The 17,093-nt window shown below is 40.7% G+C and overlaps 1 protein-coding gene across 1 annotated transcript in view; it reads left to right on the top strand.

The window, feature by feature from the left end:
- Positions 1-1,107: 1,107 nt before the first annotated feature.
- The window catches only part of psme4b (proteasome activator subunit 4b), a 47,208-nt gene continuing 31,222 nt past the window's right edge, over positions 1,108-17,093 (top strand). Inside the window, exons 1-16 of the mRNA XM_039616195.1 lie at positions 1,108-1,438; positions 1,512-1,691; positions 2,228-2,368; positions 4,511-4,627; positions 7,111-7,155; positions 7,351-7,500; positions 8,169-8,232; positions 8,763-8,837; positions 8,958-9,080; positions 9,178-9,270; positions 9,470-9,648; positions 11,235-11,321; positions 13,225-13,411; positions 13,797-13,886; positions 16,042-16,106; positions 16,331-16,481. Of these exons, the coding sequence (XP_039472129.1) occupies positions 1,516-1,691; positions 2,228-2,368; positions 4,511-4,627; positions 7,111-7,155; positions 7,351-7,500; positions 8,169-8,232; positions 8,763-8,837; positions 8,958-9,080; positions 9,178-9,270; positions 9,470-9,648; positions 11,235-11,321; positions 13,225-13,411; positions 13,797-13,886; positions 16,042-16,106; positions 16,331-16,481 (1,743 nt within the window). The 5' untranslated portion in view covers positions 1,108-1,438; positions 1,512-1,515. The remainder of the gene's footprint in view (positions 1,439-1,511; positions 1,692-2,227; positions 2,369-4,510; positions 4,628-7,110; positions 7,156-7,350; positions 7,501-8,168; positions 8,233-8,762; positions 8,838-8,957; positions 9,081-9,177; positions 9,271-9,469; positions 9,649-11,234; positions 11,322-13,224; positions 13,412-13,796; positions 13,887-16,041; positions 16,107-16,330; positions 16,482-17,093) is intronic.

Here is a 17,093-nt window from a genome sequence, read left to right as displayed (position 1 = left end):
ATTTCCAGATACCTAGAAACATCACAGCGAAGAACAAATAAGAACAGAGACCATGTTTCTTCCTGGAAGTGGTTCAGTGACGGAGACAGTGAAAGCAGGTGCTGTCACTGCTCTGGGAGTCAGAAAAAGCCCAAAAGTAATAAGATCTGAGGGGATAGAAAAAGGTAAAGAGTTGGGTGAGATTACTTGGCAGAGTCTAGCGTGACACTCTTGGAGTGATATGCTGTGCGGAAGGCACACTCTGTTCTGGGATCTGTCTCAAAGTCCTGACTCTGTCAGTCTTACACTGTGTTTATGGGGAGAAAATAGTTTTAAAGAGGGCATCCACTATGGTCTCAGAAAAACTGATTGAAGGCTACAGGGGCTATCGCCAGAAGGTAGTACTGAAAGCAACAAGAAGACCTTTAATAAGATTGAGGCAGGATGAGAAACAGGGCACTTTATGCAATCAGGCAGCTTAACAAAAGCGAGGTGGTGTTGCAGCAATTGCCCCATTTCTCCAACAGTAACTAGACCAGAGAACTGAAAGGGCTTCTGCATTATAGTCTAAGTCCTTGCTGTGAGCAGAAACTTCAGTGCCAGGCAAGCCAGACAATAACCTGCAATTGCCGCCCCACTCTAAGCATAGTGGTCAGAGAATTACATGGGCTTAAAGGAAAAGGATTTACATGGACGGGTGCACAGTGAAGCAAGAATGGAAAAGGTTGGGGATAAAAGGTGTCATAAGACAGAAAAGGTAGGCATGAATGATACGATGAGACTTGTTAAAGACTGTCCTTTATTTATATATGAGCTCATTTCTGCTTAGTTAAATAAGTGTGTAGCATGCAGATAGATAGGTGCTGATTCACCTGACAGAGTGCAACCCTTTGTTTATCTCAGTAACAATCACTGCGAGGTCAGTAGCTTTACAGGTCAGTAAAACAGGACAGCATTAATCCATTTATCAGATATTCTGCAGATTAGCCTGCAGCGCGCGCGCTTCTGGGATCTGTAGTCCAGAGTGACGATTTTCTGAATTCTTTCGAGTCATTTACACAGTGTGCATGAAGGTCTTCATATATCAAAGGCCTCTGTTATTAGACTCGGTGGTGCTGAAATCAAAGCTTGACCTCAGAGTAATGCGCCCTTTCTAGCAACCGGTAGCACCTCATTTCCCTCAAACCCCTGCCGTGCGTCACGGTCAGCGCGCGTACCCTGCGGCCCCCCATGTGCCCAAGGCGACCGGGCAACCGTAAGGTGTGAAGTGAGAGTTGACACAGCGCCCGACACTGCAGGCCTGAGCGAAACCGGCCCCCTCTGCGCTCAGGGCTTTGCCCGGCTCAATTAGCGTGACATACTTTCCTCTGTGATCGCCTGCCTTCCGCCCGGCTTCTGGACACAGCGGATTATGCCCACTAACTTCGGCTGCGCACTTCCCAGGAGGCACAACAAAAAGGTTTTCTTCACCATTTTACACACAGTTTCAACAGAAAAGTGACTTGTATGACAGCGGAAATGACTGTGGGCAGGGATATGGCTGAGTTTATTCCTCAGAAGAAGATTGTGTACAATGGCTTGCTGCCTTACTCTGACCGGTTGGACCGGGAGGCCACGGAACTGTTGGCGGAGATCAAAGCGAACCTGTGCAGAGCTGTCCTCCTCAGAGAGCTGTGGCCCGGGGTCGCTTTCTGGTCCAGGAAACTTTTCTCGTAAGTACTGAAGCAAGGTTGGCGTATGATTAGACTACCCAAAGGTAACTTAACCCATAGCCAAAGATTCATAACAGTGGGCTTAACAATGGCCTGCATCTTAAAATAAAATTGTGACAGAGTTAAGCAAAGTTCATCAGATTGTTACATTCGATTGTTACATTTGGAATAGACTGCAATCTGTCTGTGGTTAGAGGTGGAAAAACTTTAAAAGTGTCCTTTGCTGTATTCTTAAGTGTGGAGTTCCAGGAATGTTAGTGCACAGAAGCATTTAAAGAAGCAGCTACTTGGTGTTATTGACCTGTCTGCCTTAAGAGGACATCAGGGCATAGTGTTCTGCCTTATAACTTTAATTAAAGGCCGAACCTTAATTCACTGTGTGACTTGGCATAAGCTCAAATTCAATAGATTAGGTTTGGTGTTGAGACAGTGGTACACTGTAGCTGTGTAAGCCTATTCACTGTTTCAGAATATGGGTTAAGTGTAGGAAGTAGGAAGTGATCGTCTGTTCGCTCAGTGTCCCCTCTCACCCTTAGGTTTCTAAAGCTGTACGGCCGCAGGTTCAGCAAAGATGACCACATCCTCTTCATCAAGCTGCTCTATGAGTTGGTCACGCTCCCAAACCTGGAGCCACACATGATACAGAGCTATGCCAGGCTGCTCATTCAGCTTCTCAAGTGGGTGTGAACACAAATGTACACAAATTTAAATGGGGATGTTGGGGTGGGGGGGGGGGTCATGGCAAATCATAAAATCCTCTCAGAAAAAATACCAAACAGAACGAGCTGAATATTGGTTTGAAATTAAAAGAGTTATGATGAATTTAACTGTCGACAGACCGTTTGCCTCCATGAACACGTATTAGGAGGCAACTCGTGTGTAATGGCACTTACAAATTGCATCTGAAAAAAAGATCATTTTTCAATGCAATGCATGGGAAGATGAGTTTCAGGGCCTAGATGGAAAGAAGAATAGATGCAATGCTGCACAGTAAAACAAACATGATAAAACATGCCAGAAATACATATACTCCATATGATAAGTATTGTACAGCATTTTTATGGCAATGAAAGCCACCATCACGCTGAGGAGAAAGCTTAACTCCTCTGCATGATCCTCTATTTTTCTTTGTTTTAGTAAAATGAGAACAGAAAGCCGTACGATTGGTAAACATCACTGCGCCATAAGGGGTGTGACATGTTAAAGTGAAATTTTGCACTTACTTGTATGCCATTTGTAACACAGTCATTTGATGAGTCAAAGCATTTGCAGAGCCGAGGGGGGAAAAAAATCAAATCAAATCATTTTAGAAAATGCTGCATCTGTGTCTGAGCCTGAACCTGAATCACAAATCAATTATTAAAAAATAAATAATGATAAATAAGCTCAAAATTTTCACCCATTGGGTTTAAAATCACAAATTTGAACTTAAAATATAGAAGTTAAATCTGCCCTTTGTCAATAAATGGTTATGAAACAGAACAAAGGATCTCAGCTAAACATCTCCTTTGCTCTTATGTGTTTCCCAGATGCCAATAAATACCAGATAATCCTCTGAAATGTCAAGTGGAAGTTTAAAGTAGCGTAAAATGTTGATACTTGGTTGGTATATTGTGTTAATACCTTACAACCATAGAGCAGAAGTGTAAATGTCCTTACACGCACAAATGCACTCAATCAGACACTCTGAAAGTAAGTACAAGGGACAATAAAGCATGCTGGCTTAACATTTATTACTCTTTAAGCGATGCTTTTGTCTCTCAGATCAGATTTGTCACTTCTCCAGCGACAGTAGGGTTTTCTCCAAGACGGTCACATTAATCACTTCCAATTTGTCACCAGTTGTTTTCAGGATTTTCACATCCATCACAAAACAGCCTCTTAATGTAGACGTCATTTGTCTGAGTGTTTTCCATTAGATGAAAAGAGAAAGATCTGGGCTAAGCGTATATGAAGTGCCAGGTTTCAAAGCTGAGAGATGAGCATCAGGTCTCAAAAGGCTGCTTTTTTTTTCTCATCTTTTGGATTTCGCCGTCATTTTCCCGATTGTCTTTTCTTTCCTTCATTTTTCACATCTCCCAACTGAGAGTTTGTTCCATAGTTGTTAGATGAATAAGTGGGGAGGATTTAGAGGTTGTGGAAATCATGAATATTCTCAACTGCACAGACTCTCAACCTATTTCTGAGGTTCAATCCCTTAAAAACTGTGATTTTACAAAGAGCAAAGTAATACAAAAGCACAAAGAGAGCAAAGTGGAAGTTCTCAGGAGGATTAAAAAAACGGCTCCTTTTTAAGCTTAGAGTTCTCATAAGGGGCACACCATTACTGTGCAATCTAAAAGCTTAACAAGGTGTTTAAAAGAAAACAACAAAAAGTAAAGTCAATGCATGGTTAGCCTGCAGAAAGCCAATTATGCCCACTGCTAGATCTTAAACATGTCTAATTTTTTTCTCAGTGGAGAGTGTTATGAATGTTGGATCATGAGTATTTTATACCAAGTGAATCTACGCCTGCAAATTACTAATGCCTGCTGCTGTCAGTCCAGTTATGCATTATTGAATACAAAGAATCACAGCGTTGTGTTTGCACACATGCCAATAAGATGGCAGTTATCATGCTGAGTGCAGCCTGTGAGGCAGTGACTCATTTTCTCCACGATTACAGACTCTTTCAGACACCCTGTAGTCTTTCACTTCAATATAACATTATTATTATTAGAGAGTTTTCAAAGGCTTAAATATCTAATAACCTACCAGGACCCTTGTAAAAGCATTATAAATAGGCCAGACAGCTGATAACGGAGTTCTTTTTCAAACAGGAAGAAAGAACTTCTATCAAGGGATGACCTCCAGCTGCCGTGGCGGCCGCTCTATGATCTCTACGAGAGGGTCTTCTACTCCAAAACCGAGCACCTTGGGCTCATCTGGTTCCCTAAGTATGAAGCTTTATATTTAATTGTAGCTGTTGTGACATATGGTAAAGTTCAGTATCAAGATATGTGTTTTGAATTAAAGAAGAATGCGTACACAGTAGGAAACCTGCTTTCTTTCCTGCCAAAAATGACATGAGAAGATTGATGCCACTTTCATGTCTGTGTGTTAAATATGAAGCTACTTACAACAGTAAACACAAAACCAGCAAACCGGCAAACTCAAAGGCTCAGTTTCTGAGACATGGATTATGCCTAATCCTAGAATAAATACTTTTTTTCAAATGAGATCTTCATTGTATTTCTCCTTTAGTCTAGGACTAGGCCTAATCCATGACTGGGAAAAAGGGTGAGGGAGTAGAAACAATGAGAAACAGCTTGCTGGGCTCTCTGAACCGAAGGTATCAAACTCATTTTAGGCAACTGGCTTCTTCCAGCTCAAGATTATCCCACATTGGCCAGGCTCCTAAAACCTTTTCATAATCACCTATTAAAAAATATTTTTTCCCTTTCTCAAGAACTGCAAGTACACACTGAACAGTTTGTTGTAGTTACAAACAAAGACTACTGTAAGTTAAACCACTTGATTTAACCAGTGTAGTGTTGTAGGCAATGTGTAATTCTTAATTTTTTTGGTAGTACGCCTACAAAAGTCAACAGACTTCGACCCTCCAGTTTTGACATTAACACTTCAGAGAACTATTCTCATGATAAACATCCATACAGTGACAATCCTATTATGATATCTTCCATATCTGTGCTTTTTACACTCTGCAAAATCATCCAGTGGGCCACATTAGACTCTTTGTGGTTTCTGGCCTACAGGTATATGTTCGACATTAATAGACTACACTGATCATAACGACAGTACCTACCAGCATCACAGTTGTTTTACTGAGGTATTGTGCTGGACCAGTAACATCCTTTCCCAACCTTCTTTAGGAAAGGTTAGGAAACCTTTCCTAAAGAACATAGACTGTAGCCAAGGCTTTTCACTCCATTTGCACCGGTTACTAACTGGCCACTTTGATAGGTACACATCTTCAACTGCTCTTTAACACCAGTTATCTAATCAGGTAATCCAATGGCAGCAGCTCGATCTATTTAGGTATGTAGATATGACCAATACAGTCTGCTGAGGTTCAAACCAAGCATCAGAATGGGGAAGAAAGGTGATAAAAGTGACTTAGAGACTGGCATGGTTGGTGTTGCCAGATGGCTTGGTCTGAGTATTTCAGAAACCGCTGATCTACTGGGATTTTCCCACAAAATCATCTCTGAGGTTTCCAGAGAACGGTCTGAAAAAGAGAAAAAAGACAGTGAATGGCAATTCTCTGGTTGAAAATGCATTCTCTTGCATGCACAAGAGAATCTCAGAAGGCACATCACATCAAACCACATGAGCTATAGCAACAGAAGACCACACCCAATGTCACTCTACATTTGCACAGGCTCACCAAAGTTGGACAACAGAAGATTGGGAAAACGTTGCCTAATCTGACGAGTCGCAGTTTCTGATGCAACATTCAGGTGGCATAAAAAAAAAAAGAAAGCATGGATCCATTCTGCCCTGTGTCATATAGAGAGCAGAATGGTGATATAATGTTGTGGAGGATGTTTTCTTGGCACACTTTGGGCCCCTTAGTACCGACTGGGGATCGATGAGACACCACAGCCTGTTTGAGTATTGTTGCTGACCATGTCCTTCCCTTTGTGACCATAGTGTAGCCCATCTTGGCTGCTTCCAGCAGGATAATATGCCATGTCACAAAGCTCAAATCCTCTTAAACTGGCTTCTTGAACGTGACAGTCCCTGAACTCAATCCAATAGAGCACCTTTGGGATGTGGAGCAAGAGATTCACATCACGGATGTGCAGTCGACAAATCCGCAGCGGCTGTGTGATACTATCATGTTAATATGGACCGAAATCTCTGAAGAATTTTTCCAGCACCTTGTTAAATCTTTACCACAAAGAATTAAGTGTCTCAGGAGTGGATATTGCATTCCATTAAAAAGCAGTATCACTCCTTATAATTCACCCAGTGGCTGCACTGGAAACTTACAGCTGTGTAATCACCATCAAAGGTCTTCCTGCTTTACTGTTTGAAATATTTTATATTTGGATTTGGGTTCTGTTTTATGGCTTGGAAAAAGTACTGACTTGTAATCAGACCGCACTATGACCACACCCATCACCAAAGTGAGGCTTTGTTTGGATGTTATGTACATACCTGTTATGTTTTGTTACTGTGTATTGCCTGGTTGCGATGCTGTTGTGTGTGTGACATAATCTGTTGCCAGATACACACAGTCACACACAAACTCATAAAGAGAAAACAATACCAGCCTTGCAGTCACAGCTGGTACAAATCTGAGTTGTGGTCTGAATGTTGAAGGTTTGTTTATTCGTGATGAGGACATGTGGATCTCACAGCATAGCTAAGACACACGCACACGCTCACACCTCCTCTCTGTGCTTATTTGCAGCTCCGTGGACCACATTTTGAAAGCTTTGATCAAAAGCTGCAGACTGTAAGTCTCATCCTCTGTGATCACGTAATTTGGGCAGCAGATAATGTGCTGCTTTGATCTTCAGTTGAGCTATGTACTGTAGATCAGTGTGTATATTTGCACCTTTAGCCATCTTTGCTTGTCTGCATCTATTTGTGCTCATGTCTGTCTTTGCTATATGTGTGTTTCTGCGTATCTTTTAATGATTTTTCTTAGGTATTTCCCTGCATCATCCACCAAAGAGATGCTGGATGAGTGGCGCCCCCTGCTGTGTGTGTTTGACGTGGTCATGCAGAAGGCCATCAGCAACATGGAGCTGTTCCTGCCTACCATCATGCCCCCGGAGGAACACAGCCAGGGCTTCCAGTAAGTGGGCCAAGTTGAATGGCTCTGGTTTGAAACAGTGTTATCCTCCAAGTACAGCTTGTCAGAGCCAGAGCTGACACAAAGGGTACACAAAGAGGTACAATATGTTTAACTTGTTAGGAAATCTCAGCATTTAAGGGATTTGGCTTTTTCTTGTAATGTTCAAAATGCATTGCCTTAAGAGTCATGTATAGCCACATTTTCAGGCTCTGTAAGCATTTACACCTTTGCTCCTGGGAGCTTTAATGAATAGTGTTCCTCTTGCATCAGCAGTGCTTCCTTGCTCTCTTTGTTTTGCTAATATTTTGCTTTTTTTGGAAAATCTTTGCCCCTCTTTCTCTGCACTCTTCACGGTCATGTTCCAGCTACCAAGCCTCTTCAAAGCCTTCAGTGCATTCTTTAGTTCATTCACTCCTTTGCAAACTATTTGTCTGGATTTATTCTTGGATTCATAAGTACTTTCTGCACAGTTTCCACAATACATCATCTTTAATACTCTATTTTTCCACTTCAGTTTTTTTTTCTCTTTCTCATCCAGAATATAGAGGGGAGCGAATGAGTTCATATTTTGGGGAACCTGAGATTGATGAGGGGGATAAAGCCTCAGGTGTATGTGTCATTGGGTGTGAGTGTAATGGTCTGTTTTCTTCATATGTGTGTGTTTTCAGGTTGTGGTTTGATGAATTAATGAATCTTTGGATGTCGTTGCAAAATCAGCCAAGCTGGGAAGGGGTAAGACACAAACACACACACACACACATGCGTTCAATACCTCAGGCACTTTTTGCTCTTTCTGAAATCATTTGACACTTAGTTTTAAAAACTGTTCACTGGCTTGAAAGTGGAATTCTTTAAGCCACAGCGAAGTCAAAATTAATGAAAATTCCACCTCTCAAATTTCTTCTTAAATCTGTCACACCAAGCGGCAGATTTTTAAAAAGATTTTTAATTTATTGTGTGATGGATCATGCAGCTTTCCATTTTTCTAAAAGTGAAGAGTAATTCCAAATGACACAGATTTCTACATTTCCCGATGGCGATGATTGAAATGTTGTTAAAGGATTGTCAGTTTCCACTCAGCACGCAGATAAGATTTTCCATTTTGGCTTCAACTCAGCCTCATGGGCCACAGCGGCCTGGCTTTCCTCCTCTCTTCTTCACCATCTCATCTCCTTTTTTTCCATTTTTTTTTGATGACACATTTCACTTGTGGAAACATCCTTTGTCCTCACAGTGAATGTTTGCCTAATGTTCCCTTACAGCACTTAGTGAACCTGTTTGCTCGCCTTGCCAATGATAACATAGGCTACGTGGACTGGACCCCTTATATTCCCACAGTGAGTCATTAGCAGAATTATGTGTGTATACAAGTGTTCCCGTAAATGTGTTTTACTGGGAACTCCTGGGCTGTGTGAGAGCAGTGGAACTATTGTTTGTGTATGTGCATGTCTGGATAGATCTTCACCAGGATCCTGCGAAGTCTGAACCTTCCAGTTGGGGTCAGTCAGATGGTGTCACCTCGGTATCTTACCAACTCCTATGACATTGGATACATAGTGTTGTGGGTGACAGCACTTCTGGTACGCAGTCTTTAGATTTTCCTGGCAAAATGTGTAAGAAAAAAACATTTACATTTCATTGCAGCTGATTACTTTGCTCTTTTATATACCCCTGCAGGGTGGACCAGGAAACCCTGCACAGAAAGAGCTGACCTGCCTCTTCAACAGCATTGCGTCCTTCTACCATCCATCCAATCACGGTCGCTGGCAGGTAAGCCTCTTCTTCTCACTCGCATGCATGTGCAACTCCATCTTCGGTTCCTCATTTGATTTATCGCCTGTCATTCAGGACTTGGCTGGCTCTCTTTACACAGCAGATTAATAACAGAAGGAAATCTCAGATCTGCTCACAGCAGACTGTGTGAATGTGGCTCTGGGTGATAATTCTTATGTCTAATGTGTGTATGCAGTCTCGACTGATGAGGCTGCTTCAGCGTCTTCCAGCGAGCGTTGTGCGCCGTGTGCACCGGGAACGCCACGCTTCCCCTTGCTGGATCACACTGGTCCCTGAGCATCAACAGTTAACAGATGCCGATCTGCAGGAGTTCACCCGCAGTCTCACTGGAGCCGCCCTTCTGGCTATGTTCAGGTACTGCACTCTGGTGGCTGTTAGCCCAAATGAAGGCTTTAAATAGGAGCTATTACTGTCACTAGCATTGTTTTATTCATTATTCAAAATGATCCCTATTTTCTTATACTGGAGCTTGGTTCTGCCCCTCAGTTCATCCACTGTCTGAAACAAGCTGTTTTGGCTTAAATGCCTTCTTCTGATTGGCTGCCCCTTACAGCCAAAAGAACAGCAAGTAGGTGGGGCTTCAAAGAGAGACAAGAACTGAAAAGAGCTGTATGAAAGTGGATGTTTAGAGTAGTCTGAAGTCCAAGCCACTGGTTCCCAGGGACTACATGTGCTTACCTCAGTGTTTGAAACTTTGACTATGTTAAATAGGAACATCTGTAATGATGTAAAAATGACAGAAAAAAGGAAAAGCATAATGGGTCCCCTTTAAACTGCTTTTCTACACAGTTCACTTGTGATACATACATGTGTGCATGCATAGGGCTACAGTACAGATGTAAATACAGGCATACCAATACACACACTCACATGCTGTTCCTAATTTTGACTTGACTTGATAAGCTTATACAGTGACTTCTCCATAAATCTGGACATTTTTTCTCCCAACAGCTGGATCACTACACTAACAAAATATTAACTTCCTATCATTAAGCAAGCGAGAAAATAATCAAGCTGTGCTAATTGCTATGAACATGAAACACAGCAAAACAACACGAGCGGCTTTTAAAGCCAAGCGTACGAAAAAAGCACCAAACAAATAGTACAACAGGAAATTATGAGCAAAAAAAGTCAAAACAGCGGAAACAAACAAATGAGCATTAATGAAAAGCCCCCCCACAAAGAATAAATAGTGATTATATTAGATGTTAGGTAGAGCCACTCTGTAAAAATAGTTTGTAACATGACATTTAAAACAAAGACAGTGCAAGCGACCCTGTGTGGGAAGGCCGATAGAAATGATATCCACTCATGCAGAAATAGTTACCATAGGTGTCGTTGTGGGTGTTGGTGTGAGCAGTCTGTTGCATAGTTTGAGCCAATTAACGGTCTTGCTCACCGGAGTTTAATGACCAGAATTTCTCCAGACTTTCTTTTATTTTTTTGAGCCAAAATTCAGGTTCACAAATAGATTTGGAATAGAATAGATCTTCCAACTATCCTTTTTGCCTCGATGATAACATTGCTTTTGTTTCGAATATCACAGCTACCAAAAGTGTCCAGCTAATATGAAGATCGGCAGGTCAGCCTTTGGATCCCTAAAACCTCCAAACATCAAGGTTAAAACTGGCTTAAGACAAAAGGTGTTACAAATTCATGAGTCATATTGTGTTTGCTTTGGTGTCTCAAGTCATCATATCAATGTTCCCTGGGTTGTAACTATGTAAACAGCCAACAAACACACCATCTGAATAATTGCCTGCCAGTTATCTAACTGCTGTGTCTCGCTAATGAGTTCAGTCGCTTCGCATCCTCGGCCTCTGCCTAATCTGGACAAAGACAGGTCATCTGTGATTAGCTGTCTACGTGTGTTGTTGTTGTTGTTGTCGCTGCATTGCATGTGCACGACTGTTCATCTGCCCTCTCCTGGTGATTTGCAGTAAAACTGACAGTACAGATGCAGCGTACGCTCTTCAGAACCTGGCTCTCCTCACACCAGAGCTTGTCATACCACCTGTTCTTGAGAAGTAAGTATATGGATATCAGCCATCAAGCCTTTTGATGTACTGTCAAAAACATGCTGGTGTAACATCATTAATATTAATGATTTTTTTGCTGCTTTTTATCATTCTTTGCCTTACTTTGATGTGCTGTCTAAGTTTTAGTGAATATAAAAGGAAAGTATAATGTTGGGAAAAAAAGTTATTTACATAGGAAACTGTTTGACGTTATATTTGTTTTGATTTGGGAAATTAAGCAGTATTGGCAGTATTAGTTATAAATACTGCTTGCTAGATGCATGATAATATAGAAAATCTTAACTCTGCATCATTATTCAATATTTAGATAGAAACATCTTTTTATATGATATCCAAATTGATGTGTGCAAAACTGTTGACCTACCCCTTAGTTTTAGATATTTTGTTGAGCGGTGTTGAGCAGTCATTCTTCAGGCCTTCTGAAGGTCTTTAAAAATTGCTTTTTCTCTCCTTTTTCAGTCCAGTCCTTGTACCTACTGTAACCATTTTTCAGTGGAATATTTTGTTTTTAAAAATTTGTTCCCATTTCTTTGGTTGATTCTTCAAAAAATGATAAAAAGGTGCAAAATCAGAAATGATTTTGGACAAAGACAGGTCATCTGTCTTTGTCCAAAATCATACATGATTTTGCACCAAAAATGTGTTTGCAAAGTGCTGTTAGCTGAAAACGGCATATGTGTGGTGTGCAGTGTGTGCAGTGTATCCTTAAAAAATTTGAGGAAACTGGACAAATGGAGGACAGGGGCAGAAGTGGCACACCTAATAAACTGTCTGCATAAGATGGGCAGTATCTGAAAATCATGTCCTTAAGAAATAAGGGAAAAAATCCAGCAGCTGAGCTGCTACAGACCTCCAGTAGATCCACTGACTAAAGCTTCATTACTAATGATCTCAATGGACGGGTGGCTGTCGAGAAATGGTAAATGGCCTGTAGGTATAGCGCTTTACTCAGTCCCTAAGGACCCCAAAGCGCTTTACAATACATTCAGTCATACACCCATTCACACACTGGCGATGGCAAGCTACATTGGAGCCACAGCTGCCCTGGGGCGCACTGACAGAGGCGAGGCTGCCGGACACTGGCGCCACTGGGCCCTCTGACCACCACCAGTAGGCAAACATGGGGTTAGTATCTTGCCACCCCGTGAAGCCATTCTTAAGGAAGTGAAACAGGAAGAAAAAGTTGAGGGATGTGAAATTACAGAAGAATTGGACTGAAAATCAGTGGCACCAAATCTTATGAATGAATTTTTCTAGTTTAAATCTTTAGCTATATTTAGCTAAATTTAGCCATCTGTCACACAGTGGAGGCTCTGTCATAGTTTGGGGTTTCCACTAGTGGTGTAGGAGATCTTGTGAAACTCATGTAAATATGAATTCAGAAAAAAACAGTGAGATTTTAATAATTTAAATAATACTATTTAATACTAGAAAGCATCTAAGTGGCAACAGCTGCATTTTTATTTTCATGACGATAATGCCAAGCACACTGCCAGTGCAGTGAAAAGTAGAAAGTGGATACAGTGAATTAAAAAAACACACAATCAGAATACTATCAGTCATAGATTGGCCCCCAGAGCCTGAACTTCAGTATTATTGTAGCAGTGTGGGGTCATCATGGTATAACTGACATAACAAATAGCAGCCAACATCTAAAGAAGAGCTTTGAAGGTTTCAGTAAATTACTATTTCCCATTTTCCTAGCAAAATATATCTATCTCATATTTCATATTTTTATACTGATGTCCATTAAAATGCACTGTCACTTTACACAAAAATCAAAATTAATAATAATTAATGTACACTTTTATTTAGAAAATCAACATGCACTGTCCCTTTTATCCAAACTCTTTTTGTCTTATTTGTCATCCTTGTGTCTCACGTACAACAGAACCTATGCAGCAATGGAGACCCTGACTGAGCCGCACACCCTCACTGCCACCCTCAGCTGCATGATTGGGATGGCTCGCAGTCTTGTTTCCCCTAACAACCGTTACCCAGAGGGCTGTGCGCACGTGCTCCCACTGCTTATGGGCTCTCTGCCAGGCGTGGACCCCAATGACTTTAGCAAGTGTATGGTGAGTAATTGATGCGTTGATGAGTAATGAAGAAGAATTGTTAGACAAGTAGACAATGCAGCTCTCACTGATTAAATTCCCTTTTTTGTTGCATATTCAGGTCTGTCCAATTAATAATTCCTGAAAGTGGAATGAATAGCTCGGTTTGAAGAACTTTGCAATTAATGCGGTTCAGTCTTCAGTTTCTGCTTGAATTGTAAAATGGATTGGTTCCCTCTTCTAGTGTGCTCATTTTCTTCAGACTATATTAATCCATCACACCAGAATAAATTAGTACGTTTGAAAAAGTTATTGCAGCGACATCTGGTGAGGTATTTAACATGCAGCGTGATCATGTCAGATGATGTAAATTGATCAGTTGCACCTGCTGTGTCTCTCTGTCCAGATAACGTTCCAGTTCATCACCACCTTCACCACTCTGGTGCCTTTAGTGGATTGTTCGTCTGCTCCCTCCCAGCGCAATGATCTCACAGAGGTATGCACATGATACACATTAACAAAGATTAACTAAACATAATGGAGAGTCTAAAATCACATATTGATGAGCCAAAAGTTTTTGTAACTCGGGGCTATCTTGTGCTTTTGGCATTTACTCTTAAAACTCTGGGATAAATTGGCATCCACTACAGCACTTAAACCACCCACAATTAGAAGTTAAACCTTTGGGATTTTAACAGAATTAGACAACAATTATTTTATAAGAGAAGAAGTAAAAGAAGAAGAAAAAACTTTCCCCTTCTACACTGAATTACAATATTTGGAGGATCCATATGACGTTCGTCAATATGTTTCTGTTGGTTTTTTTCTGTTGCAACGTTGTAGCTTGATTTTGTCCAAAAGCAAAAATGGTCTACTGTTATTTTAGGAATACCTAAACCATGGGTTTGAGTATTATGTCCATGTCGTGATATTAAACATTTCATTACTGTGCTTAGCACAAAAATAGAAATACTGAATAAGTGAAGAGACACTCCCCAAACTCATCATACACCTTTCTACTGCTGGATTGGACCCACTTTCACCTCCAGATTCACCTTTAGTCTTCATGGCATGGCCATGGTATTACAGCAGAAATCAAGACTCATCAGACCAGGCAGCATCTTTCCTAATCCAATTTTGGTGACCCTATTCCTGGTTGCAGCCTCACTTGCCTGTTCACAGCTGACCAGAGTAGGACCTACTCTTCTGGTCTTCTGCTGCTGCAACTCATTTACTTTACATTTCGACATGCATTCAGAGATGCTCTTCTGAATATCTTGGCTGTAACGAGCACTCTTTAAAATTACTTTTTCCTTCCTGTCAGCTCCAAATGTGGATATTTCCCTCAGACCTCTGGTATCAATAAGGTATTTTCACCCAGAGAACTGATTCTCACTGAATATTTTATCTTTTTTGGACCATTTTCTCTAAACCCTTTCTTGGGAAAATCCCAGTAGAGCAGCAATTTCTTAAAATACTCAGAGCAGTCTGTCTTGCACCAACAACCATGTCACCATCCCCTTTCTTCCCCATTCTGATGCTCAGCTTGGACGTCCGCCGGTCATGTTGGTCATATCTACAAGCCTAAATATACCAAGTTGTAGCCATGTGATTGGCTGATAACTAGAGAACTGCATTAATGAGCAAATTAACTGGTGAGCTGTGAGTTTGCACCATTATTAGACCAGTTTACTGCAGTGCACTAAGCAGTCAGCCCATTGTTTAAAGGGCGTATTAGCCTGAGCATATGTTTGGATGCTTCACCAACATTGCACGGCAATTATGACATAAATGTTTACCTTATGAATAATATTAAAAACAAACAAGATTTTTTTTTATATTTAAAGCAACAGTGAAATCATAATTAATAAAGTCATAATTAATAGTTGCTTAATACCAGATGGTGACACTGATACTATAAAAGTGAAATATACTCTTCTTATGCCGCTCATAATAACTGAAGAAAAAGAAGCACTCATATTTACAGTCCCTTTTCCTTTTTACATCTATTGTACAGTGGGTGTCAGCCTGTGTTTTAAGACACAATATTGCCACCTACATACAATACCGAGGTGTTAATTAGTTACTAGCCCTGGATATTTTACAAAACTGTAGTATCGTATTAATATAGTATTTATATAACAAATAACATCATTTCAATTCAGCGAATAATAACTATTATTATGATTAGCATTGTAATATCCCTCATTTGAATAATAGTAACCTCAAATGATTAATTTACATTTGTTGAAAAATACTCACTACCTCACTGACAGTTTGATGAAAACACTGAAATAATTTTCATATTTCATATACTAAATGTGCAAATGGTTGCATGGCATAAAACTGGCAATAGGGGAAATCACTTGCTAGGTCAACAGCAGCAACAAAATCTGCCTGCCAGAACCTTTAAAGGTCACTAATTGCGATATAGCGTGATGTTTTTAAACTGTACAGAAATCAAAGCGTAAAAACTGAGATGTGGATTTTCCTGGTAGCCAGCTGCTTCCTTCTGCTTAGTTAACCCTCCTCTTTCTGTGTCAGAGTTACACTTCAAAAGCTTTCTTCCGAGACAAGCAGACCTACAAAGAAATAAAATAACGCACTGTAGTATTCTACAAATACTAATCATCTCTATTTCTCCCTCACAGATTGAAAAGGATCTGTGTTTCGCTTCGGCTGAGTTTGAAGACTTTGTTCTGCAGTTCCTGGACAGGTAGAGATACATTAACAAGTCTGTCATTTAGTAAAGCTTTGTTGTCAGTGTCTGAATGCGAATGCGTCTCGGTGTTTGAAATGCACCAGTCTCACTGGCTCTCACGGAGAGAGGGGAAAAAAACAGCCCTTTTTTTGTTTTTTTCTCCATAGCGCTGTTGACATTTTCATTACTGCAGAGTGTTTTAAGTGTGTGCTTGTGTATTTGTGTGTGTCTTTGTGCAGGTGCTTTGCTCTGATAGACAGCAGTACCCTGGAACAGACACGAGATGAGATGGAGACGGATACTCAGACTCATTTGGAAAGCCTGGTGGAGTTGGGCCTTTCCTCCACTGTGAGCACAATCTTAACACAGTGCTCGCTGGAAATATACAAGGTAGTGCATTAATAAACACCAACACTTTCAAAGCTTTCACTCTCTCTTTAATTAAGTTTATTAATTCAGTCCCCACAGTACTCTGACCTTACCCAAACAATTCTTTATCACCTCCTAATTTAGACTGCTGACCTTAACATGGCACATATTTTCATAGCTATGCAAATGATATCCAGCTATATTTAGCTATGAAGCCACATCACACAGTTCAGCGAGTGAAAATTTAGTGGCTTGGCTTGTAATTTTCTGCTTCGAAATTCAGAGAAAACAGAACTTATTGTATTTGGCCCTAAAGCCAGATTTACTCAGGATGACATTACCTTGGCCTCCTCTACTGCTATGCAAAAGCCTGGAGTCATTTTTTAACTAGCATATATGGTTCGCAAAAAAACTAGGCTTTCGAGTGCCTTCTCTTATCTGTGCATTGTTGTCAGAGATTGACGCATACAGTCTCTAAGTGCTGCTGGAAAACTAGTCCATGTATCTAATACATCCAGGCTTGACTATTATAATTCCTTATTATCGGGCTTTTCTAAAAGCTTTTTGAAAAGCCTCCCACTGATACAAAATGTAGCAACGCAGCATGGAGAGTACTGACAGACAATGGAAAAA

The sequence above is a fragment of the Oreochromis aureus genome, linkage group 8 (assembly GCF_013358895.1).
Source record: "Oreochromis aureus strain Israel breed Guangdong linkage group 8, ZZ_aureus, whole genome shotgun sequence".
NCBI classification, from domain to species: Eukaryota; Metazoa; Chordata; class Actinopteri; order Cichliformes; family Cichlidae; genus Oreochromis; species Oreochromis aureus.
This window is presented reverse-complemented; position numbering and strand designations above follow the sequence as displayed.